A 25,622-nucleotide genomic window follows, 5' to 3' on the forward strand; every position below is an offset into this window, starting at 1 on the left:
AGATCTGGCCCACCGACCACAGTTTCTCCCCTCTGATCTAGGAAAAAATACACTAAAATGAACAGTGGCTATTTTTGGATGGTAGAATCATTGGTGATTTCTAATTTCCTCCTTATAATTTTACACTTTTTTGTGTTTTCTCAAATGTAATAATGAACATGTATTACTTTCAAAATCAGAACCAATAACATGCTCTTTTCATCATTTTTGGCAGGAGGGGAGTGTCTTTGCAAAGCCCAAGACATGGTCTCCCGCAGTTTCACATTTACGATCAATTCGTATTCGTTGTCTCTTAATTCTTCTGTAGGGTACAAAACCTCTCAACACACACAGTAGGAAGAGGAGGAAGGAAGGAAACATAAAAGAACACAACAAACTCCACCCCAGTCCTGGTGTTCTGGAAAATCTCGAGGATCAGGGGAGGGCATGACTTACCACTAGACATAAGTCACAGAGGGTCAGCTCTCTGTCAACCTCCTCCAGAATGGCAGGATCCAGGTTTTCGCCAAACCACACCACGTGGGGTCGCAGCAGGCCCTCGCACCCCGCCTCTTCACACCTGTGGGAACATTATCCTTCACCCAACCCCGACACCTGCCCTGCCAGAACATCTGCCCCACTGGATCAGGGGAAGGCTAGGGGCTACCCCAAATCAAGTCTGTCGCCCTCTTCCTTGTTATCCTCTCTCCCTCCCCTTCCAGACCATGTGAGCTTATTCTGAATATTCAGGCCCTTCTAAAGCTTTCATTTTGTCCGGATGCACTGGGCTGATATGTTGACAGCTGTGTTTCAGCCAATCTTACCATTCTCTTTCTAAACCGTGTTAAAAAAGAGAGACCACAGGCCCAAAATGGAGTCCCATGGGCTAAGCCCCATATCGGCAAACCAAGACTTAGTACCTAACCTAGCTGTATATCCAGCCTCTCCAGGGCCTGTGGTCTTTAACCAGTCAGTCTGGAGCCACTTGGTCAGCACTAGTGGGGTAACCCGCCTGAAACACCCCTTGGATCCCCAGAAGGAAGGTGACCTTGCCCGAAACAATTCCCTCTTTGCCCGAAGAACTTCCTCGCCCTGCCTCTTCCACCTATAAACGTCTTCCATTGTGCACAGCTCCTTGGAGCTTCTGTCTGCTACGTGGGATGCTGTCCGATCCATGAATCTCGGATGAAGCCAACTGATCTTCAACATGGACTCGGCTGGATATGGGGTTTTAACCACAGCTATCCCTCTCCCAGCTACCTCATCGCACTCTTCGGCATGGCAGCCGGGAGGAACCAGGCTCAGCCCTGCCTCGAACACCCCAGCCACCTGCTAGTCGCATCTGTGTCCCCCTTTCACTTTCCCTCAGATTCACCTTGCTCTTGCCCTGGGCACGGCCAAGTTCGCCATCTTCCTCTTCTTCCACTCCCCACTGCCTGTGGGTCATCCTACGTAGACCTTCTACAACAACCTCCCAAACCTCACTTTCATCATAAATAATCTTCTCAAGAACTGCCCACGATTCCCTATTGTTTTAGATCAAACTTTAGGATTCAGTAATAAAAACCCTTATTAAGAATAATAAATAGGGTTCTGGGGCGCCTGGGTGGCTCTGTCGGTTGAGCACCCAGCTCTTGATTTCAGCTCAGGTAGGTCATCATCTCAGGGTCATGGCATCGAGCCCCGCGTCAGGCTCCACACTAAGAGCACAGAGCCTGCTTGGGATCCTCTTTCTCCCTCTCTTTCTGCCCCTCCCCCACTCGCTCTCATGCTTTCTCGGTCTTCTCAAAATAAGTAAATAAAACACTTAAATTAAAAAACGTTGAAAAGAATAACAAATAGGGTTCTGTGGTTAAATAAACTAGTGAAATATTCACAAATTATAACTATTCTTTAAAGAACAGTGTACTCTGGTGTATTAAATGCTCTGAGAAGTCCTGCAGTAAAGCAAACATACTTCAAATTTGTTTACTCTACGGTTTCCATATTTATTTGAACACATAACATCATTTCTTAAGTAACGTCCATCAACATCACATGGGTCGAGTGTTCTAAGAACACTTTGGGAAATGCCGTTGTAACGTCTGCTTTTGAAAAACCGACACAAAAATCTTTCTCTAGGGCTTTTCTTATTTTTTTTTTTTTTTTAATCTGCAAAAATCCTGTTTGGTCCTATAATTTCACTTTTGCAAGACCTTTTACTGCCTCCTTTGCCCTGGGCTAATAACACACGACAAGGAGGAGAATGAAGATGGTACCAGCTAACATTTTCACAAGACGTCCGCCTCTACGCTTCATAAGCACCAGGTAAGCAGCTGGGGCATAACAGCTCCAGAAACTTTCCAGGCCTCAAATTATCCCACCACAGTGCAAAGCAAAAAGGGACGGGAAGGGAGTGGTTCTCCTCACCCTGGGGTGGTTCACCTTCAACCTTTGGCCCCTGTCCGTCTGCATTTGTGCACTTAAGAGGCATCTCAGCAAATGAACTTAGATTTTGATTGTTTTTTTTTTTTTTTTATTTCCATCTGGAAAACCAAATACGGATCAGAGATTTTTACCCACCGGGGAAGTTTCTCCACTGGGATTCTGGCATCCTGAGCTTCCGGTTCTGGAGCCCTGGAGTAAGAGATGTTAGTAAAGAAACAATGACATTGGTATAATCAAAGAACAGAGAGAAAACATAACGTAAGTCTGTATATTCGCCTGGCGGTATACAGCTCCCAAACTCATAGTTAATACAAGCTGACTTAGAAGGGTACTGGAAGGGCAGACACCACACAGTTAACAACCAGTGATTTTATGTCAGAAAAGGGAATTTTCATGTGGAGAGGGGGCAGAGCCACCAGGATGTTAAGGGGGAGCTTCCTGATATGCACTGTATACATCATCATTGGAATCTTCTGCAAGGATACTGGATTCATATATTACCTATATAATTTATCCTGATTTAAAACGGCCAGGTAAGGGGCATCTGGGTGGCTCAGTTGGTGAAGCGTCCAACTTCAGCTCAGGTCATGATCTTAAGGCTTGTGAGTTCGAGCCCCGTATCAGGCTCTGTGCTGACAGCTCAGAGCCTGGAGCCTGCTTTGGATTCTGTGTCTCCCTCTCTCTGCCCCTCCCCTGCTCGCACCTCTGTCTCTCTCTCTCTTTCTCTCAAAAGTAAATAAACATTAAAAAAAATTTTTTTTTCATTTTTTTAAATGGCCAGGTAAATTTTTTCTCAATATTTCAAGTCTAGTCTTATTTTTTTTCCCTAGTTATAACAGTACATGCTCATCACAGAAATGTTAGAAAAACTCCAGAAAGATATAAAGAACTAATCAAAATTACCCATAACCCCACTATTCTTGACAATCACTGTTAATATTTTGTTGTCTTTTCTTCTGGTCTGTTATCTCTATATACCAGGTATACCCACATGGGGTGTGCGTGTGTTTGCATGAGTGTGTGTGTGTGTGTGTGTGTGTGTGTGCACGTGCATGTGTTTAAATATGAAGTTTGGATCGTATTAGATAAGAGTTAGGTCCTGTGGTTTTCACTTAGCATTGTAAATTTTGAGCAAAATAGTTCTTTTATCCTATGGCTGTACTGTAATCTAGTCTCATTTCTCCTAACTATCCACAGGAATCTTAGGCTACTGTTCAATTTCCTTCCGTTTATGTTCAACTTGAAAGAGAAAACAAAGTACACTCATTCCGTAGAGCAGTGTCATTACCCTTTTCCCAATAAAGCTGGACAAATGGGACTCTTGTAATTCTCCGCCACAACTCCACAAGAGGTACATCGGGTTTTAAATAAGCTACCTGAAAAACACAAGTTAAACAAGACCGAAATTTAGCATAATTAGAAGGAACTGTCTCCATGTCTAAAGGGGTACAACAGAATTTAGTTTTTATTCGTTCATTTCAACAAACGGGCCTGCCCTAGGTGTCAAGGGAAATCCAAAGGCACACAGTTCTACCGGGCCACGGACATCTGCCTCCTGGATTTTGTAATCTGGAAGGGAGAGAGACAGATAAAATGACTTACGGCATGATTAAGGAGCTCTCAAATGATCCTGATGTTGAGGCGGACTTGAAGGTGGTCAGTAGGGTACAGGAAGCCAGTGTAAACCCAAGGGCGTGGTTTACTAGGTACATGACTGACGAAGGCTCAAAACGTTGGATGTATTGGCAAAATCCTACCGTCGACTCAACAAATCTTGAGTCTTTCTACAAAAGCAGCTCAGTAAATACATAAGCAACTAACAAATGAAGCAAGTAATTGTTAAAACTAGCAACCCATTGATTGAGCTAAAGCAACGACGGTGACCACGATTCACTAAATGTTCACCACGCACCAGAGTGGACGTCCACTGCTCCATTCTGCCCAGTATTCCTTCCTCGGGGAGCCATCTCTCCTCTATCCCGAGTGGGTGGAGCTGTCAATCCCATCCCCAAATACAAGCTTAGGCTCACGGCCCCGACTGGTCCAATCACGGTACCGTAATCGTCTGGCAGTGGCCTTCGGTCACACGGAGGTATGTGACCCAAGCAAGGTGCCCAGAGCGGCCAACAGCTCCCTTCACTGGCCTGGCGCACGGAGGCAGACCGCATGCACGGGGAGAAGTGAGGTTTTATTCAAAGAGTCAACAAAGCTGGGGTGGGGGCAGAGCAAGAAGAGACTGTTGCTCACGACATCAGCTCCAACCCAGGACTCCCGGGTTCTGTGAGACAACATCCTACTTTGTCAGTTTCGGCAAGGCCATTCTCCCCCACGTTAGTATCTCTGAAATCGCATGTGTCCTATGACCGCTACCCGGCGAGAGGACAGATGTGAGGCGGCCGTCAGAGCCTGCGCTGGCACACCTGTTACAGGAGAACGATGATGGCTGAAACGTGTGGGGACATGGCTGTTATTCCCCAGGGACTGCTGGGGCAAGGGCCAGCCCTGGATGTTTCAGCCCACAAACCACCAAAGGGCCATTTGGGGGAAGAAAACGAGTTCGGGTTGTTGTCTAGAACATTCCCCCCGACACCTGTTGGTGTCGATCCAGGAAGGCCCAATATCAGACTGCCAGGATGTGTGTCAGCGGCTTGGAGGGGAACCCGGAGACGAGCGGGGAGCAGCCTTTTAGGAAATGCGTGGAAAACACGCCTGGAAAACACTGATGCCTTGGAGTCATTCAGAAGTGATTCGAAAGAGTCGGAACGTGAGAAGTATCTTAACCACTTTATTTCACTCATTTTCATATGTGCCTTTTTATATTTCACTGTTTTTTATATGTGCAAGGGTGATACAGTTTCTAAAAATCTGTGTCTATGTAAGTTTTAGTAGGCCATTTCGGTAAGTGCAAAATAACAATGCTCAGGGATAATAAAATATGATGGCTTAGGCAGACTATTTCCTTTGCGAGGGTCACACTGAAAACACGATACATGTTAAAAATTGGTGGCATCTTTAGTTTGATGAAAGAAGGGGCTTTCTTTTTTTTTTTTTTTTTACCTAAATCAGAATTTTTTTTGAATGTTTATTTTTGAGAGAGAGAGAGAGAGAGGCAGAGAGAGAGAGAAAGAGACAGAGTGTGAGCAGGGAAGGGGCAGAGAGAGAAGGGAGACCCAGAATCCGAAGCAGGCTCCGGGCTCTGAGCTGTCAGCACAGAGCCCGACGCGGGGCTCAAACTCATGAACCGTGAGATCATCACCTGAGCTGAAGTTGGCTGCTCAACCAACTGAGCCACCCAGGCACACCTGTTTTTACCTAAATTAGAAGAGAGTTCTTCTCGCTTGCAACCCCGTAAGTCCCAACTAATAATATGTACATATTGTCTTATTTAATCCTTCAAACAACCAAGACAGGTGTTAACACCCCCATCTGACACATTTATACATGGCAAGAGACACCGCCTGCATTCTGATAGTGTAAAGAAACGAGACGAGCCGCATGGACAGTGGCCCAGACCCAGCAGGAGAAGGTGCCAACAAGACACTGGGTCAGCAGGTGGCTGACTACAGCCAGGGCACAAAAGAGACCCCAGGGCACAAAAGACGGGACCCAAGTGAACAGTGCTCGGTTTCCGTTATCCCAGGCAAAAATAGGCAACTTCACTGCATACCCAAGGAAACCAGCCACATTCCCCCCTGGGTCACCACTGCTGGAAATTCCACAATTAGCAATGTGTTGCTTGGGATGGAAGTTTTATAGACTTTTAAATACAAATGCCCTTGGGATTATGCTCTTGTATGAATGAATGTGAAACTGTATGAGTTTACGAGATTTTTGGTGAGCTCAAAGGAGGGAGAGGATTAAAGAGGACGTGAGGGAGACGGTGTCATCAAGGGCAGAGGGAAGCCAGCGGGACGTAAGACAAACTCCACAGGTGTCACAAACCTGGCGGGCTTGGTCACTGATCTGTTGAGAGCTGGGCAGAGGCTCAGCCTCAGGGGACAGGCCAGCTGGGGAGGAGGGGAAAGGAAACGGCCACCCCCAGGAATGCCAGAATCTTCCCGGGCGGCTCCTGCCAAAGCCGTAAGTTGTTCGATGGCCCACACTTCCCTTTTCCCGCCAGCCTCCCTGGGCACTCGCGTCTCTGCCGTGTGACCCGCACACCAGACGCCTGGGTGTCCTGTCAAAGTGCAGACCGTGGTTCGGTGGGTCCAGGTGGGAAATGGCAGGACACGTGTTTTGAAGTCTGGTTCCCCTCCCCACGCGAGGGCGCCTCACCGTGGATTTCCAGAAGGTTCTTGGTGCCAGCCTTGCGGTGCAGCTCATCAATGTTTTGAGTGATGACCACAAGCCGGCGGCCCTGCCCACGCAGCCGGGCCTCACATTCAGCGATGGCGAGGTGCCCGGGATTCGGTTCCTTGCTCAGCATCACCTCCCGCCGGTAGTGGTAGAACTCCCACACCAGGGATGGGTTTCGCGCAAAGGCCTGAGGGGTGGCCAGGTCCTGGGGGTGAGACAGGAGACACGAGTCAGAGAAGGAAGGGTGCACTCAGGCTCTGGAACGTGGAGGCAGGCGGCTTCCGGGGGGAGAGAGCTGGAACACATCCGCCTTAGGCCCACGCGGTGTGGCGGACGGGGCACAGGGGCCTGGGCGCCAGCCTCCGTCCTAATCCTGGGACCAACAAGGGACCTTGGAGAAACTGCTTTTCATTTCCCCACTTCCAAGGCAGGGATAATGCAACCTGTCCCATTTTCCATTGCGTAAATTATGACCAGGAAGTAAAGCAATATTATGCAAGAAAGTAATTCAGGTTGAATCTACTTTTTTCATGGAGTCCCAAAACATAAGAGGTCCCTTTCATTGATGCAGGAAAAAAAGTGAAATACAAAATGCCCGATTGATCATGGCCACAGTTGACAAACTCAGTTTTTTATAACTATAATTATGGCTCTGCACACACACACACACACACACACACACAACTACACACAGAAAGAACAGGGGCGCCTCGGGGGCTCAGTTGGTCAAGCATCTGAAGCTTGGTTTCGGCTCAGGTCACCATCTCATGATCGCAGGCTCATGAGCTCGAGCCCTGCATCGGGCTCTGGGCTGGCAACGCGGGGCCTGCTTGGGATTCTCTCCTTCTCTCTCTTCCTCCCTCATTCTCCCACTCTCACTCTCCAAATAAATAAACTTCAAAAAAACCCAAAAACAAACAGTGCACATATTCACAGAATATATAAAAATATATTTTTAAAGTACAATTCCTCTTCTAGGAGAGAAAAGTCTCATCTACCGTGACAGAGAGAAGGGTAGTCGTTGTCTGGGGCCGTGAGCCTCTGAGGAAGGGGCAAAAGGGAGCCTCTGGCAATGACCGAAACATTCTAGATCTTCACTGCGGCGGGGGTGGTGTTCTGCCTTTCGTTTTACCTCCGAAGGCCACTCTTCCTTCCACCTGCTAATAGTGTCAGCCTTCACTTGGGGAGCGAATGGGGAACAAACATCTACGCCGTGGATCGTCGACATCCACCCTGGACTTCCCCACACACCCTGAGCTGTTTTGACACTTCTGACTACCCTCTCCTCTCAAAGCACCCCCCGAGACCCTCCGAGCCCCCCCCACCCCACCCCCTGCCTCTCTGCTTCAGCGGCGGCTTTCTGAGCCTCCTCTTTCTTCCGGGACCCAAATGGCCCTCTGGCCTCCTTCCCCCACTCCTTCATCCTTAGGGCAACGGTCCCCACAGCTACAGCCACAGGCTCACCTGGAGGGCAGCAGAGAGGTGACAGAACATCCTGAACATCTGCCAGCCGGGGGCATGTGATAGGGCAGGAAAGGCAGCTTCATCAGCCCTTCCTTTAACAAGAAACTACCTACGAAATGTGGAATCCGTGCACTGAAGTAACTATGCACGATGGCCTCCATTCACCCCACGGAAGTCTATCAAGCACTCACGTGTGCCAGAGTCCCGGGAGCTGGGGATAGAGCAATGCGTAAACCAGACGGGGGTGCCTGGGGGGCTCAGTCGGTTCAGCGTCTGATTTCAGCTCAGGTCATGATCTCCAGGTTCGTGAGTTTGAGCCCCCTGCGTTGGGCTCTCTGCTGTCAGCGGGGAGCCTGCTTCAGAGCCTCTGTCTCCCCCCACCACCGCCCCCCCCTTGTGTTCTCTAGCTCTCTGCCCCTCCCCCATTCACACTCTCTCCCTCTCTCTCTCTCTCTCTCAAAAAAATAAATAAATAAATAAACATTAAAAAAAAAAAAAAAAAGGGCAGACTAAACTTCCTGCACTCCAAAACTTGGGATTTCCTGAGCCAGGGGGAGAGCAGGAGGCTGACTGCAAAAGGCCTGAGGTTATAGTCCGGGCCCATGATCATGGTCATGGCTACGCTACGGGACACACTTGCCAAAACTCATTAAATGGCACACTTTCAAACTGGTGAATTTTATTGTACATACAGTTGACCCCTGAACAACGTGGGGGTAAAGGGCAGTGACCTCTGTGCAGTAAAAAATCTTGCGTATAACTTTTGATTCCCCCAAACTTAACTACTGTTGACTGGAAGCCTTACTGATAAAATAAACAGGCAATTAACACACATTCTGCATGTTACATGTATTGCATTATGTATTCTTACAAGAAGGTATGCTAGAAAAAAGAAAATGCTATTAAGAAAATCCTAAGGGAGAGCAAATACATTTACAGTACCGTACGTATCGATACCCATTCACAACGTGAATCACCTGTCAGTATCTACATCAATATTCTTATATATGATACAAAACATTGTAGATGCTCTACATATTACTAATGGTAGACATCAAAAAATAAAAGAGGGGCACTGGGGCGGCTCAGTTGGTTAAGGCATCAGACTCTTGATCTGAGCTCAGGTCATGATCTCATGGTCCTGAGATCGAGCCCTACACTGGGCTCCATGCTGGGCGTGAAGCCTGCTTGAGATTCTCTCCCCTTCCCCCGCTCATGTGCACACACACTCTCTCTCTCTCTCAAAATGAATAAACATTAAAAAACACATAAAAGGCAATGTGAAAAGTTCGTATTTATTCACGCATAACACAATTCAGTAATGAAGCAGCAGCAATGACTGAAATGGATACGATTCCTCCGCGGTAGCTAGCCCATACGCTGGGTGAGTGGTTATAACGTCTTTACGGCATACGGTATCACAATCATATTCATAACACAGTGTTAGAAACACTTAACTTTAAAAAAAAAAACCACTTGCCTGTGGCGATAGGTTGATACACGGTTTCTCAAATTGTAAGAGACGCTCACTGTAGTGTACCGTAATTCTTTGAAAGCAACGTTCGAGAACCGTGAGAAAACTAACACCTTATGAACCTCATGTTAACTATCACTCACTTTATGCCTCCGTACGGGTGGGCGATGCACTTCCATGCAGGTGAACACAGGATGCCGTACACGATGAATTCTTGGGTGATAACGGGGATGACACAAGACACCTCCTATGGTCTGAGCCCTACGGTTATGAGGTTCTCACACGAAGACACACGCATGCACGATGGGCCGGCTTATCAACTGTGTGGCGCCATGATTATTTATTATTCACTAAGTGGAAGCGGGTCATCATAAAGTCTCCATCCTCATTGCCTTCCAGAAGGCTGGGGCGGGGGAGGAGGACGGGGTGGGGGGTCTTGCTGTCCCAGCGGCATCAGGGGAGGGAGCAGTGGGGGAGGTGGAAGGGGAGGCTGGAGAGGCAGGCACACTGGGTGTGACTTCATAGAAATACATCGAAATCTCTGCCCAACTTTTTTGCCTTTTCATTTCTCTCAAAATGGTTCCATACGGAACCAATTCTTCCTCCACCATTCGCTTTAGGGACAGTGCCCAAGTCCGTCTTGTAAAAGAAGTCAAGGGGCGCCTGGGTAACTCAGCTGGTAGAGCGTCCAACTCGTGATCTCAGCTCAGGTCATGGTCTCATGGTTGGTGAGTTCAAGTCCCACATCCGGCTCGATGCTGATGGCGCTGAGCCTGCTTGGGATCCTCCCTCTCCCTCTCTCCGCCCCTCGCCAAGTTGTGTTCTCTCTCTTTCTCTCTCTCAAAACAAATAAACTTAAAGCAATTTTTTAAAAAGCAGTCTTGAATCATCAGAACGCTTTTGCCAGACTGTCTAACATCAGTTTGTCTCCTGCACTGCTTTTGCATCTTCTTCCTCATTGTCTGGCACTGGTTCCGAGGCTCTCATCTCCATCACGTCGACTCCCGTGGGTGCCTCTGGCGTGTGTCTGTTAGCGCTCGAATTTCTCCAAGATCCAGATCTTAAAACCCTTCACCACCCTCCCGCGCCTCCGCCATTTTTGCCAGACCCGTAATCTTTCTCATGGTTTCCCCGACGGGCTGCGTGATAAATCCCAAGAAGTCACACACAACGTCTGGACTTTTCTCCAACAGGAATTTATTGTTTCGGGCTTGGTGGCTCTCGCGGGCTTTTTTCTGTAACGACGATGGCACCTTCACTGGTGAAATCCTTCCAGAATTCCGTGACGCTCTCTGTTGGGGTTCCCTTCCACAGCGTTGACAATCCTTTCCATAGGACACCGTGTGTAGTGAGCATTAAAGGTCCTTCTGACCCCTGATCTAGAGGCTAAATTAGAGACGCTGTGTTTGGAGGTGAGGAGATCAGTTTGAAGCCTTCGGTGTTGGACTCACAGGGTTCTGGGACGGGGTACCGTCTGAAATCAAAGATACTTCATCAGGGACCCACCCAGAAAAAGGATTCTTGGTGTCCAGGCCTTCTTCTTGTACAAGATAAAGACAGGAAAATATTTATATTCTCCCATCAGAACTTGGGGGTTAGCGGCTCTCTAGAGAAGGGCTGTCTGATCAGAAACCCGACTGCGTTTGTACAAAACCATAGAGTTAGCTTATCCCTTCTGGCCTTAAATCCTGGCGATCACTTCTCTTTCTTACTAGTAAATGTTTTTTGTAGCATTTTTTCCCCTAGAATAGGGCACTTTCGTCTATGTTAAAAACCTGTTTGGGCAGACATCCTTTCTCCTCAATGATTCTCTTAACGGCATCCGGGAACTTGTCTGCTGCCTCTTGGTTGACAGAAGCTGCTTCCGTTAATTTATTTTTGAGAGAGAGACAGAATGTGAGTGGGGAGGGGCAGAGAGAGAGGGAGACAGAATCCAAAGCAAGCTCCAGTCTCTGAGCTGTCAGCACAGAGCCTGACGCAGGGCTCGAACTCACGAACCCTGAGATCATGACGTAGGCCCAAGGTGGATGCTCAACCGAGCCACCCAGGCACCCCGACCTTGGCATTTTTTAAAGCCAAACCTCTTTCCGAGGTTATCAAACCGTCTCCTGCACTAAAGTCTCCAGCTTTAGGTCCTTTGTTTTCTTTGTGCTCTAAGTTGTCATAGAATGATGTCACTTTCTCCCGAATCAGCTTAGTCCACAGGTATGCCTTTCTTACGGCAATCCTGAAACCGTATAGAAGCTGCGTTTTCTTTTTTTTTTTTTTTAATGTTTATGTATTTATTTTTGAGAGCGAGCAAGCACGAGCGGGTGAGGGGCAGAGAGAGGGGGAGAGAGAGAGAGAATCCAAAGCAGGCTTCGCACTGTCAGCGTGGAGCCCGATGGCGGGGCTCAAACCCACAAACGGTGAGATCATGACCTAGCGGAGATCAAGAGTCAGATGCTTAACTGACTGAGCCACCCAGGCGCCCTAAAGCTGCATTTTCAATACGAGATACAAACATATTTCATCCAAAGTGCAAGGTTTTTGCGCCTGCTGGTATAGCTACAGCAATGGCTCCATGAATTTCCTTTTATTTTTCCTTTTCTTTAAAAATTGTTTAATGTTTTATTTATTTTTGATACAGGGAGAGACAGAGCATGAGTGGGGGAGGGGCAGAGAGAGAGAGAGAGAGAGGGAGAGAGGGAGAGAGAGAGAGAGTCCCAAGCAGGCTCCGTGCCGTCGGCGCAGAGCCCAACAGGGGGCTCGAATCCACGAACCGTGAGATCGTGACCTGAGCCAAAATCAAGAGTTGATCACTTAACCAACTGGGCCACCCAGACATCCTGTGTCACACCATATTTTAAGCAGATACTCGCAACACGTGAGCTCACGGCAACAGCCACAGGAGGTGGCTACGAAATCACTACAGAGGTACCGTGTGCACTACAGTTAGTTTTACATAGTTATGATTTAACACTGTATCTTCACATGTGTTTACGTTGCTCTAGACTACGAATGGCACCATATAGGCTCAGCATTTGCGTGCCTAAGTTCTGGCAAATCTTAACTTTTTGCAATAAATTTGAATGGTAGTAAATGATAAAAGACAGACTAGAACCCACATGTATTTTATGCATTCACGACATGCCTAACTTTGTCTTCGATTTTTAGAAATTTCTAGGTTACGGGGTTCATCTGAGAGTTTTTCAAACTGTCGCAAATCTCTAAAAAGTTTTACACTACATATAAAAAAAAATCCGCACGTAGGTGGATCTGCACAATTCAAACCTGTGTGGTTTGAGGGTCATCTGTATATTATACCATAATACAAGTCTGTTTTTAAAAAGTCCGTGCCCATAGAGTTTCCATTCTAATGGCCTTCGTATAAAGTTTTTTTTTTTAATGTTTTTATTTGTTTTCGAGACAGAGAGAGACAGAGCATGAACGGTGGAGGGGCAGAGAGAGAGGGAGACACAGAATCGGAAGCAGGCTCCAGGCTCCGAGCCATCAGCCCAGAGCCCGACGCGGGGCTTGAACTCACGGACCGTGAGATCGTGACCTGAGCTGAAGTCGGACGCTTAACCGACTGAGCCACCCAGGTGCCCCCGTATAAAGTTTTTAAACGTCAAGCCCTAAGCCTTCAAAACTGCAACTTTGGTTTCAAACATGAAAGTTCACAGGAACTTTAAAAATTTGTAATACTTGGGGTGCCTGGGTGGCTCAGTCAGTTAAGCATCTGACTCTTGGTTTCAGCTCAAGTCATGATCTCACAGTTTGTGAGTTCCAGCTCCACGTCGGGTTATGAACTGACAGTGCGGAGCCTGCTTTGGATTCTCTCTCTCCCCTTCTTTCCTTGCCCCTCCCCCACTCGTGCTGCCTCTGTCTCTCTCAAAATAAATAAATACACTTAAGAACTGTGTTAATACTTAATTTCAAGATCTATAGAAAAGTAATGAGCTATGTGTAGCACGACTTTTCTGATTCCACTTTAAGTTAGGAGAAGAGATCGAAATTGTTACACGAATAAATGCGATCTGTACATATCTAGAAAGTAAGGAAAGTGGCTGCTTTGCTTATGCCTGAGACCCTAATCATACAGACTTTGTGTTGAGGCCAAAACGAATAAGGACAAGAGTCATGGTCAATTTCAAATCTTTTTTCCCTCTGGGCCAGGCATCAGGCTCTGAGTCAAACTGTGCTTCCTTCAGTAGAACCTCTTGGTATTCTGGAAACATCACTCACCTGAGCTTGCCATGTTCTCCAATAGCCCCCAGCTCCTCTGAAGGTCGGAACCCCACTCTCAGCACTAACGCCAGCCCCCGAAATGATGACTATGTGCTTTGCTTTTGCAAAGAACTTCCGAAAATCAGCCATACCTAAAGAGAGCATAAAATCTTTATAAATCCACCGTACCGTTTGGACATTTATATTCTGTATCAATCGTTCATATTTTGACTTGACCTTGCATGAAATTATATTTTAGGATACCCAAATAAAAATCATTCCGATGCCACGAAGATGCCACCCGTGTGGCCTGATGTGAGACCGTATAGTGTCTTAAGAAAGAAGCAGGAACAGGGAGCCTGGGTGGCTCAGCCGGTTGAGTGTCCGACTCTTGATTTTGGCTCAGGGCAGGATCTCACGGGTTCGTGGGTTCCAGCCCTGCATCAGGCTCTACATCGTCTGCTCGGATTCTCTCTCTCCTTCTCTCTCTCTCTGCCCCTCCCCCACAGGCATGCTCTGTCTCTCTCCAAATAGATAAACTTAAGGAAAAAAAAAAACAAAGTAGGGGCTTCAGGCACATGACACTGGCTTCCGATCTCAGCTCTGCCTCCCATCCATCCACCTGTGAGATCCGATGCAAACAAGTGGCCTCTGCGGCCCTAGCTGTTTGATGTGCACAGTACTGCCTTCCCCAGAGCAGGCTCTCGCAGGGGTTTTTAGCAGCTAACGGATGGGACTGCATCCTCCTTCCTAACAGTAAAAACAAGCTAGTGTAGGAGGGTTCACCTCAGGCCCACTGGACCCCTTCCTCCCCAAATCCCCTTCCCTTTGGGGATCTTGCTAATTGCAGCGTCCCCTGGGCATCATTACAAGCTGAGGGTGAGGCTCCCTCCCCTGTGAACAGACGCTCAGCTCCAAACCTGGACAACGTTCTTTACAACTCAAGCAACAGTTGGATCTTTCAGCAAGACATCACCAGGGACTTGGGGTCACAAAAAGCAGATGAACCCGGAGCATAACCGGAGAGCAGGTCACAGACTACGGCTGGCTCGCTGTCTGGGATGGGGGGCCTTGTTCTGCACCTCCAGGCCTTCTCCCTCTCCAGCTCTGACCAACAGAGGCAGCAGCAACCGTCCTGCAGTGAGGGCGCACCACGCCCCAGGCTCCGCACCAAGCACCGTGCGTGGACCACAAGGGAGAGTCCGCCCTTGCAATAAATGTCCTCGTCCCTGGTTAAGAGTGACTTGGTGACGCCATTGAGTGGTGCTAGGGCCCCCGGAGGCCGGGCCCAAGCGGTGCAGAGCTGAGCACAAGCTGCCAGGAGAAGAGAAACTCCCCCTTCTGCCCTCCCGCTGGAGAAGCAAAAGCTGGACCAGCACTACTTGTGGCCCCTTGACGCTGACGTCTTCTGGGAGTGGCTAACCTGGGCTCCTGCTCTGCAGATTCTCGCCAAAGAGCAAACGAGTTCTTCAGCGGATGCAGACAGAAGGTTTTCTGGTCTCCTGCCGGAGGCAGCGGTGACCAAGGTTGACCCCTGGACGGGATGAGCATCCCCTGAGAGATGGCGCCCATGACAGGAGGATGGGAGAAAGGAGAAAGGATAGCAGGATGGGGGCGGAGAGACAATGAACTTAGACATGAAAGGAATGTGACTTCATTCTGTGCCCCAGGCTGGGAAGACAGATCCTGCTGGCTTCTCATACATCCACGACGCCTCCCTCACAAGCCCAGAGTCACCTCCACGCCTGGCCCAGGGCGAGAATCTCAGTAAAGACCCAACCTGCCCTCCCCGTCCCTTCCTCTCCGGCTGCTGGTAAGAATGCACAGGGAGTGAAAACAGACTCTCAGAAGCAAAGACGCAGAGGCTCACTACTCCCTCTCCTACCACATTCCTGAAGCTTCTCCGGGACCACGTTTCTGGCAGCACAAATCTCAAAGGACTGAAGATGGTGCTGGCACACTGTTCCTGGGGTATAACCAGCCCAACCACTTGCCAACCACACCAAAGCTCAGCCCACGTTCACGTCCCTTTCGGAGATAGACCACCGTGAGAAATGAAGCCCACTAAAGCTGACCAACCAGGAGAAAAGGAACCCCGCCTGGGTAGATTCGGGTTTGCAGTCTGATCTAATCCCCTGAAAGAACAAGATGCTCCATAAGAAAACGGGCAAGTATTTTACTCAGGGCCATTTGTGCGACTCCTGGGTTCAAACCCTACAAAGATCCTCAAGGACTTCAAAGTTCGCCCATAAAACTTTCCCCAGCCCTAAGAGTCTTTTTCACCTGAAATGTAAACTCTTGTCATCCCACTGATGAAAAGATCCCAGGTCCAAGTGACTCCTTTAAAAGGTCCCACTTTAAAAGCAATGTCTAGAAACAAAAAGGGCAACGTAGGTTTGGTTCTTGGAAAACAGGATGTAAGATATAATACTGTTAATGTGGTGTGAAATCCTAAAAGAAGAAAAAGGAGGAGGAGGAGAAAAGAAAAGAAAAGAAAAGAAAAGAAAAGAAAAGAAAAGAAAAGAAAAGAAAAGAAAAGAAAAGACAAGAAAAGAACATTTCCTAACTGCTACAGGAAAACACAGCAGGACACTTTGCACTTCCAAACCCAGACGGCCCGCTCTGGGCAGAAGCCAGGCACAACCGTGGGTCTCACTACAGCCTCTAGCAGCCTGCCCTGTTCTCCACAGCCAGGAGCACCAAGGGATTGGGTTCTTTTTATTTCTGAGGATGGGCAAACAGAAGCAGGGGCCGTTATGTCTGAGCACACTTGCAGGATTAGAAAAATCCAGAAGTCGAAAATGAGGCAAAAAGAGGTCAGCTTGGCCTTTCAATGCCACCCTGAATTCAGCACTCTTGAACAGGCTCATCCAAGGTCCTTTTAGCACATAAATCTGTTAGACTCTATACTCCCTGCAGACTAAGGGCCCAGGCAGAGATACAAATCCTACCTCGGGGCGCCTGGGTGGCTCAGTCGGTTAAGCGTCCAACTCTTGATTTCAACTCAGGCCATGATCTCACAGTTCATGAGATGAGCCCCACATCGGGCTCTGTGCTGCCATCATGGAGGCTGCCTGTAACTCTCTCCCTCTCTCTCTGTCTGCCCCTCCCCAGCTTGCTCCCTCTCTCAAAATAAATAAGTAAACTTAAAAAAAAGTCGTTATCAAGGGGTGCCTGGGTGGCTGAGTCGGTTGAGTGTCCGACTTCTGCTCAGGTCATGATCTCATGGTTCATGGGTTTGAGCCCCCACATCAGCTGCCGACAGCTGGGAGCCTGGAGCCTGCTTGGGATTCTGTGTGTCTCTCTCTCTCTGCCCCTCCCCCACTCGCACTCTCCCTCTCTCTCTTTCAAAAATACACATTAAAAAAAAATTTTTTTTTAAATCTATCTCTGAAGTAGAAAATCTACTCCACATTACCCTGTAGGACAGTCTCCAGCTTTCCCCTCCTGCTGAGAGGTGAGGATTTTAAAGTACAAATCAGGGCGCCCGGGTGGCTCAGTTAGTTGAGCATATGACTTCAGCTCAAGTTACGATCTTACAGTTTGTGGGTTTGAGCCCCACGTCGGGCTTTGTGCTGACAGCTGGGAGCCTGCTTAGGATTCTGTCTCTCTGTCTCTGCCCCTCCCCTCCCCTCTCTCTCAAAAATAAACGTTTAAAAACAATTTAAATGCAAATCTTATGTGAGAAGCTTGAATGCAAACATACTGGGAGAAGCAATAAAATGTCTTCAATGGGCTTGCACTTGACCTACTAAGAGATGATCCCAGATCCTGACCTGCAGGGGGCTTGCCTGAGGGCCGCAGGGCAGTGTGGCTTTCTCCAAAATCTTGCCCAGCACCCACTCCACTACAGACATTACCCCCTCAAAGTGTAGGAACGTTCAGGTACTTTAAATTCCACCGGAGAGAAAGGAGTGGCAGGCTGAGAAAGACCTACTTGAACTTGGTCGAGCCATCGTCGGGCAAATCCGGGTTCTGGTGGAGACTGGAGACTTCAGTCCACTATACAGCCAGGAGAGTAATCGACAGGGGACAACCTGAAGAGGTTGCATCAGGTTTTCTTTGTAGTCGTAACTCCAGAGATGGGCTTCAGAAAAAAAACAGACACAAACAGAAACAGTCAACTTCTATCTCTACACGTGTATATAAAAGTAAGAAGGCCCTTGACAAAAATCATCAGTAACAGATCTTGAGGGGAATGCATCCTCTAAAGCAACGGTTTTCAGTCTGTGTTTTCAAGCTGTTCCAGGTGCCCTGGAGCAGTGGTTCTCAAAGACAGGTCCCCAGACCAGCAACAGCACCTGAGATCTTACTAGAAATTGCAAAGTCAGGGGCTCCACCGCAGATCCACTGATTCAGAAACTTTGCAGGTGGGGGGCCCCGTCTGTCTCCAGGTGATTCTGATGAATGTTCAGGTTTGAGAACCGCTGCCCTAGAGGCTTGGGAAGGGGTAAGATGTGAGAATTCATTCAGAAAACAAGTTCTTCTGCTTTTTAAAACGTATGAAAAGGTAAGAAAAAGGTGTGTCTTCTCAACTTTGGGTCAAAAGACACTTTCTACGAGAAGGTAAACTCTGAGAACAGAACGAGGCAGGGAAGACACATACTATGACAACGAATGGGATCAAGATGACATCAGGTCAAAGGAACTTGTGACTTAAAGCACAGTCAGGGGGTGCCTGGGTGGCGCAGTCGGTTAAGCGTCCGACTTCAGCCAGGTCACGATCTCGCGGTCCGTGAGTTCGAGCCCCACGTCGGGCTCTGGGCTGATGGCTCAGAGCCTGGAGCCTGTTTCCGATTCTGTGTCTCCCTCTCTCTCTGCCCCTCCCCCGTTCATGCTCTGTCTCTCTCTGTCCCAAAAATAAATAAACGTTGAAAAAAAAATTTAAAAAAAAAAAAGCACAGTTAGTAAATTCTTATCCATCCCTGAGGAAACGTATAAAAGGGAAACAGACACAGAGAAAGACAATATTTAGATCAATGACATCAAAAGGGTAGTTGGCAGGGCTGACTTCTATCTAGAGGGCAAACTGTTGGACAGACTCAGAATGAAAAAGTCTGTAGATCCAGAAAATAGAAAAAGAACACATTTACCAAAACTTCATAATCCCTTTGGAAGGCAACCTATCAAGATTACAGATGCTGGGAAGGCAAGCTGGTGCAGCCACTCTGGAAAACAGTCTGGAGGTTCCTCAAAAAACTAAAACCTTCCAACCCAGCAACTGCACTACTAGGCATTTCTGCACGGGATGCAGGTGTGCTGTTTCGAAGGGACACATGCACCCCGATGTTTATAGCAGCACTATCAACAACAGCCAAAGGATGGAAAGAGCCCGAATGTCCAATGGATGAATGGATAAAGAAGACGTGGTATATAGATACAATGAAGTATCACTCGGCGATCAGAAAGAATGAAATCTTGCCATTTGCAATGACGTGGATGGAACTGGAGGGTATTATGCTAAGCGAAATCAGTCAGTCAGAGAAAGACAAAAATCATATGACTTCACTCACATGAGGACTTTAAGAGACAAAACAGATGAACATAAGGGAAGGGAAACAAAAATAACATAAAAACAGGGAGAGGGACAAAGCATAAAAGACTCATAAATATGGAGAACCAAGAGGGTTACTGGAGGGGGTGTAGGAGGGGGGATGGGCTAAATGGGTCAGGGGCACTATGGAATCTACTCCTGAAATCATCGTTGCACTATATGCTAAGTAATTTGGATGTAAATTTTAAAAAATAAAAGATAAAAAAAAAAAAAGATTACAAGTGCATTTTTCCCTTTGCCCTAGCAATCCCAAGTGAGGAAATTTGTAAAACAGTGAGACTTGCCCGCATCCAAAATGATGAATCTGTAGGGTTGTTCTTTAGATCAGTTTGACTAACAGCAGGAGACTGGAAACAACCTAACTGTCCACCTATGGGGGATGAGTTCAGTAAACACAATGGCACAGTCACAACATGCAGCTTGACAAAAAAGAAGGTACGTACGATTCTACCAATATGACATTTTGGAAGGGACAAAACTATGGGGACAGAAAATATGTCATGGTCACCTGAGCAGGGAGGAGTGAATACACAAAGGGGCACAAGGGGATTTTGGGGGGTGATGGAATTGTCCTACAAGTTGATTATGGTGGCGGTTACGATTGTTGTCTGTCAAAACCCACAGAACACTACACGAAAAAAGGGTTCATTTTCCTGTATGTGAACTATAAAATAGTTTAAAAATAAAAGTAATGGGTATAGGGCTTCAGTTTTGTAAGATAAAGAGAGTTCTGGAGATTGGTTATGTAACGTGAATGTACTTACTTAACACTATTGAACTGTACCCTTAAAAATGGCCAAGATGCTAAATGTTATGTGTCGTTTCCTACAATTTTTTTTTAAAAACAAATGGGGGCGCCTGGGGGGCTCAGTCGGCCGAACGTCCGACTTCAGCTCAGGTCATGATCTCACAGTCTGTGAGTTCGAGCCCCACGTCAGGCTCTGTGCTGACAGCTCGGAGCCTGGAGCCTGCTTCGGATTCTGTGTCTCCCTCTCTCTCTCTGCTCCTCCCCTGCTCATGCTCGGTCTCTCTGTGTCTCAAAAATAAATTAAAACATTTAAAAAAATTTAAAAACACACAAATGAACCAAGTGATCACAGGTGATTTGCTGGCTGATTCAGTATTTAGAAGCAGACAGCTCCCTGACTTCAGAGTGAGGGCCGGTATCAGCGGAGCAGAGGATGTTCGGAGAGGTTAAAAATAAATGTCTGGAAGATGAGGCTCAAAACTCTGTTAGTGCCAAATCAGACTATTTAATTCCACAACTCAGTCCGGTATGCAGATGTCCCATGTTAAAAAAAAAAAAAAGAATAAAGACATTGTCTCTAACCTTTTTTTTTTTTTTTTTTTAACGTAAGCACTATACCCAATGTGGGGCTTGAATTCACAACCTGGGTTCAACAGTTGGATGCTCTACCGACTGACCCAACCAGATGCCCCAAGACAGCCTCTCTAACCTGGAGAGACGTCTCCAGAATATAAATACTGTTTTGTAAGAGAAAAGGGATAGGAGGTACCATAGTACTACGGGACCACAGTACTCGTTGGCATTTGCGTTAAAAACGTGGAAGAGGGGCGCCTGGGTGGCGCAGTCGGTTAAGCGTCCGACTTCAGCCAGGTCACGATCTCGCGGTCCGTGAGTTCGAGCCCCGCGTCGGGCTCTGGGCTGATGGCTCAGAGCCTGGAGCCTGTTTCCGATTCTGTGTCTCCCTCTCTCTCTGCCCCTCCCCCATTCATGCTCTGTCTCTCTCTGTCCCAAAAATAAATAAAAAACATTGAAAAAAAAATTAAAAAAAAAAAAAAAACGTGGAAGAATTCCCAACTAGTAAGTGAAAAGAGTTGGAGGTGGGGTGGGAAATAGGATGTCTGGAGACAAGAGGGGAAGCAGGGACCCGCCATACTTGCCTCTGTATGTTGTTTACGGTGCGAGTGCTCTCCTGTAGCTGGCAGGTTGCGGGGAGAGAGAAACACCATGGAGACCTACGGGGTGTCTCAGTAACAGCCTTCGAAAGGATTTATTACAGGATCGAGGCGTGTGTTAGGAAGGTCAAGCACGGTTCGTGGAAGCGGGACCGCGTTCTGGACTGGATGCGGTCAGAGAACACGATGCCTTGGTTATTTTAGTGAATCTTACCGAAAAGGGGCAATGAGGAAAAAGGGGCTGGCACCACGACTGGTCAAGAAGCTGCAGTCCCTCGTATCAGCCGGGACAGGAGAATGTTTTGTCATTTTTGTGGCTTGGGAGACGTGCTTGTTTTTGCCTGGGTTCAGACCTAATCACTCAGCTGTCTTGTTTTCGTCCTGTTTCACCGCCGGTCACAGGGTGGCCTTGTGTGATGTTGGTGTTCTAGGAAATTATTTATGTTCAACAGCAGAACACCAGGGTCCATCACACGATGCCAGGACAAAAACATGGAGGCAAACCCAACGTCCATCAGCTTACAAAGGGGGTAAAAACACTGTGGTTCGTCTATACGATGAAACACTCGCCTACTTCTTGTCAAAGACATGTAGCTAGCTTCTGAATAAACGGTCTTATTTTTTTTTCTCAGACATGAAGGTAGGATTTTAAAAGTCACTAGGAATTTGAGGCGCCTGGGGGGCTCAGTCGGTTAAACGTCCAACCGTGGGTTTCGGCTTGCTTCACGATCTCACGGTTGGTGGAACCGAGTCCTGTGTCGGGCGGGCTCTGTGCTGACCGTGGGGAGCTTGCTTGGGATTCTCTCTCTTTCTCAAAATAAATAAACATTGTTAAAAGTCATTAAGCATTGTAAAGAATTTAAGGAATTAAGATCCAAGCAACAGAGGCATCAACCTAAAGCAGCTGGGAATACTGCTTTGTCCGTAGCTCTTTTGCACAGGGGTCTCACTGATGAGTCTTCTACTAAATAGCTATGAAATGAAAACAAATCTTTTTTTTCCCCTATTTTTTCTTTAAAAAAAATGTTTATTCATTTTGAGAGAGAAAGAGAGACCCCGAGTGAGCAGGGGAGGGTCGGAAGGGGAGAATCTTGATTTCTGCTCAGGTCATGATCCCAGAGTCCTGGGATCCAGTCCCGGGTTGAGTTCCACATGGGACGTGGAGCTTGCTTGGGATTCTCTCTCTCTCTCTCTCTCTCTCTCTCTCTCTCTCTCAAATAATAATCATCATAAAGTAGAAAAAAGTTTTACTTGATCATATTTCAATATTTCCAAAAATCACTACTTTCTATTTTCTTTGCCCAGGAAATGCAATCAGCAAGTACTTCTTGGGAAGATAGCTTTAGTTCTTATGTGAATTATGCCAAATGCCCCCCCTACACACACATATATATACATGTATACATACACTCAAGGACTATAATACAATTAAAATACTTTCTAAACATCTATATTCTTTGTATTGCAAATCTTTTATCGTACTAACTTATCAATTTGTTAGTAAAGTCTAAGTTTTCCTTTTTTTAAATGTTTATTTTCAGAGAGAGAGAGAGAAAGAGAGGGAGAGAACTAGCAGGCGAGGGACAGAGAAAGTGGGAGAGAGAATCCGAAGCTGATAGTGCAGAACATGACATGGGGCTCGAGCTCACAAACCGTGAGATCATGACCTGAGCCAAAATCAAGAGTCGGACGCTTAGCCAACTGAGCCATCCAGGCGTCTCAGAATGCAAGTTTTTCATTGTCTATCTGAAGTAGTCAATCAGTGAGATAATTTCTGGTCTCACAAAACCCACTCCGCTTCCTGTTTTACTGGTGAACATCTCACATGATGTTTTTAATGAGCGTAGGAACCATTTTGCTAAGTTTTCCATTAATTTAAAAGATGTTCTGCAAATCTTTCAGTGAATGTGCAGACTAGAGATTAAATACAGCAGTGCCACCTGAAATTTACTTCCAAGATTGGAAATGCTCAGAACACAAGACTCTTTTCAAGATACTCCCACAAAGTATTTATTGGAAACATCTTCTGTGCCAACATTTATCTGCTTTTCGGGGGGGGGGGGGGCTGGTCGGAGTGGTTTACCTTCTACAAGCTTACGACCCTGTCCAAGTGTAAAAGCAAATTCCTCTAAGCAGCACAGGCCACGGCAGTGCTGAGTCGGAGGATGGAGAACTCCATTACTCTGCCTTTTATCTTCAGGGTGGGAGACAGACCACAGGGGAGAAAATAAACTAACTCATCAAACAGTCATTGGGAGCTTTCTGGGTGCAGGACGGGTTCCCCAAACACTGACATTCCTCTAGGTGAATGGCAGTTCCCTGTTTAACCAGACTTTTGAAATCACCTACTGAATTAGAAGAAAAGAACAACGTCTCTCTGTTCCCTGTGTATTTTTCAATGCTGAAAAATACTATAAATGAAAGGCTCCATCAGGAAGTCAAGAGAAAAACACTGATTTAAAACACGTAAGTCTATTGCAAAGGAACTGCAAAAACCGACACAAATAATTTCTGAAACCCTAGGAGTTAAGTGCAACGTACCAGTCCCCACTAGCACACTTATTCCCTCACCCCTCTACCAATTGCTCTTGTCAAGGCCACCAGTGACCTCCATCCACCTTGCTAAACCCAATGGTCGTCCGGATCCTCCTACTTGGCCACGTCCAGCCTCTGACCCATTTGATCACTTCTACAGGAAACATTTGCTTCTTCTGGTTTCGAGGCACCACACTTTCCAGATTTTCCTCCTACCTCTCTGGGTCTCCCATCCGCCCCTCCAATGTCCAACAGGCGCTCCCACCTCACACAGCCCCGCCTGAGCTCCAGAACCTTCCCCACACCTTCTCCGCGCAAAGCCTTAAGGCACCATCTCCTTGAACCTGACCTCTCCCTTTCACATCTCACACCCCAGTCTGGCCCAGGCCACCATCATCTGCGACCCGGGCTGCTGCAGTGGCCACACTGGCTCCACTCGGAGCCCCCCTGCGGCTCCCCCTACAGAGGGGGCCCGCCAGGCCCACCTGATCCGGCCGAGTGACTTTGAACCTCGCTTCCTGCCCCCTCCCTCGTCTCTCGGGCGGCAGGTGCCCGCGAGCTGTGCCACCACCGGGCTCGGGGCTCCGCTCGGGCCGCGGCCCCGCCCGGGGAGCCTCCTGGGGTCCTCCCGCAGAAGCGAGCTCCGCTCCCCTCCCCCTCGCCCTCCCACCCGTCGTGGGCCCCGGAAGAGGGGAGCGCGCATGCGCCCGCCGGCACCGCCCCCCCCCCCCCCCCCCCGGCCCGCGTCGGCCTGCGGAGCTTCTAGTCCGCTCGGGTCGGTGCTGGGCTGGGACCCCCGGCGGGGAGCGGAGGACGGGTCGCCGAGCCCGCGGGCCGCGCGGAGACACACCTGCCGGAGGCGGGAACGGCGGCGGCGGCGGCCCTGACGCGGGGGGCGGGCCGTGGAGGCCGCGGGGCGGGCCGGCCACCTGCCCCGCTGCAGCGGCCCCTGCCGGACACCCAGCCTGGCCGCGCTCGCGAACGGCGGGGGCCACCCCCGCTCCTGTCTGTCCGCCAGCGACGGTCGCTTTGCGCGACCGCGGAGCGGAGCCGGGGGCGGTGTCTTGCCGCGTCTTTGCGCGCTTCCCCGAGGTGTCGTGAATTACTACCTGCTTTCCTCCGGACAGAGCACGTCAAACACTCGAAAACGCAATCTCCAAAGATGGTTAGTCGGGTTTCCGGGCAGCGACCCCTGAGATCGTTACCTGGGTGTCCCAAGGGAACAGTTTGAGGGTCTCTAGGGCAGGGTGTCCCAAGTGGCTCCACGTGTCTGATTGCCCTTAAAATCGCCCAGGTTTCTTCCTTTTGATTCAGGCTGACCACCAGCACTAGCCTTCCTGCGGTAGAACTGCCTACGGGTGTGCCCGTGGATCTGAACCGGAAGTGGGCTGAGAACCTGGGTGCAAAAAACGGTACCTTGACATTTGTTTTCTGGTGTCAGACCTCAACCACTTCCTAGTTTGGCTGGAAATTCAGCCCACTTGGGAAGCCTCTCTTGCTCCTGTAGGCTCTTGCAGCCCCTCAGGGGCTTAGGGAACCCAAGGATATGGGAGGAGGGCCTCACATCTAACTATTTCCCTCCCCCCGCCCCCCCTCCACGTGTATGTGGCACTTACTTTGTGACAGACACTTGTAAGCGCTTAACATACCTTAGCCAGTTTCTTTTTTTTTTTTCTTTTTTTTTTTTGAGTTTATTTATTTTGAGACAGAGAGAGAATGCATGGGAGGGGCAGAGAGAGAGGAAGAGAGAGAACTCCAAGCAGG

General features: G+C 48.2%; 1 protein-coding gene across 9 annotated transcripts in view; it reads right to left on the bottom strand.

The window, feature by feature from the left end:
- SIRT5 (sirtuin 5) overlaps window positions 1–25,216 on the bottom strand; it is a 40,470-nt gene extending 15,254 nt beyond the window's left edge. Inside the window, exons 1-8 of one of the 9 annotated variants that reach the window (XM_019830216.3) lie at window positions 24,344–24,525; window positions 21,309–21,487; window positions 17,787–17,936; window positions 13,868–14,001; window positions 6,682–6,907; window positions 3,695–3,782; window positions 2,542–2,595; window positions 436–559 (exon numbers count right to left, since the gene is read on the bottom strand). In XM_019830216.3, the coding sequence (XP_019685775.2) occupies window positions 436–559; window positions 2,542–2,595; window positions 3,695–3,782; window positions 6,682–6,907; window positions 13,868–14,001; window positions 17,787–17,901 (741 nt within the window). In that variant the 5' untranslated portion in view covers window positions 17,902–17,936; window positions 21,309–21,487; window positions 24,344–24,525. Of the gene's footprint in view, window positions 1–435; window positions 560–2,541; window positions 2,596–3,694; window positions 3,783–6,681; window positions 6,908–13,867; window positions 14,002–17,786; window positions 17,937–18,162; window positions 18,289–18,455; window positions 18,608–21,308; window positions 22,105–24,343; window positions 24,528–24,708; window positions 24,836–25,063 lie in introns of those variants that run through there. The other 8 variants (XM_006931448.4, XM_023253680.2, XM_045057100.1 and 5 more) reach the window with 8 other exon arrangements.
- Window positions 25,217–25,622: the final 406 nt, after the last annotated feature.

Source organism: Felis catus, chromosome B2, assembly GCF_018350175.1.
Source record: "Felis catus isolate Fca126 chromosome B2, F.catus_Fca126_mat1.0, whole genome shotgun sequence".
In the NCBI taxonomy this organism is placed as follows: Eukaryota; Metazoa; Chordata; class Mammalia; order Carnivora; family Felidae; genus Felis; species Felis catus.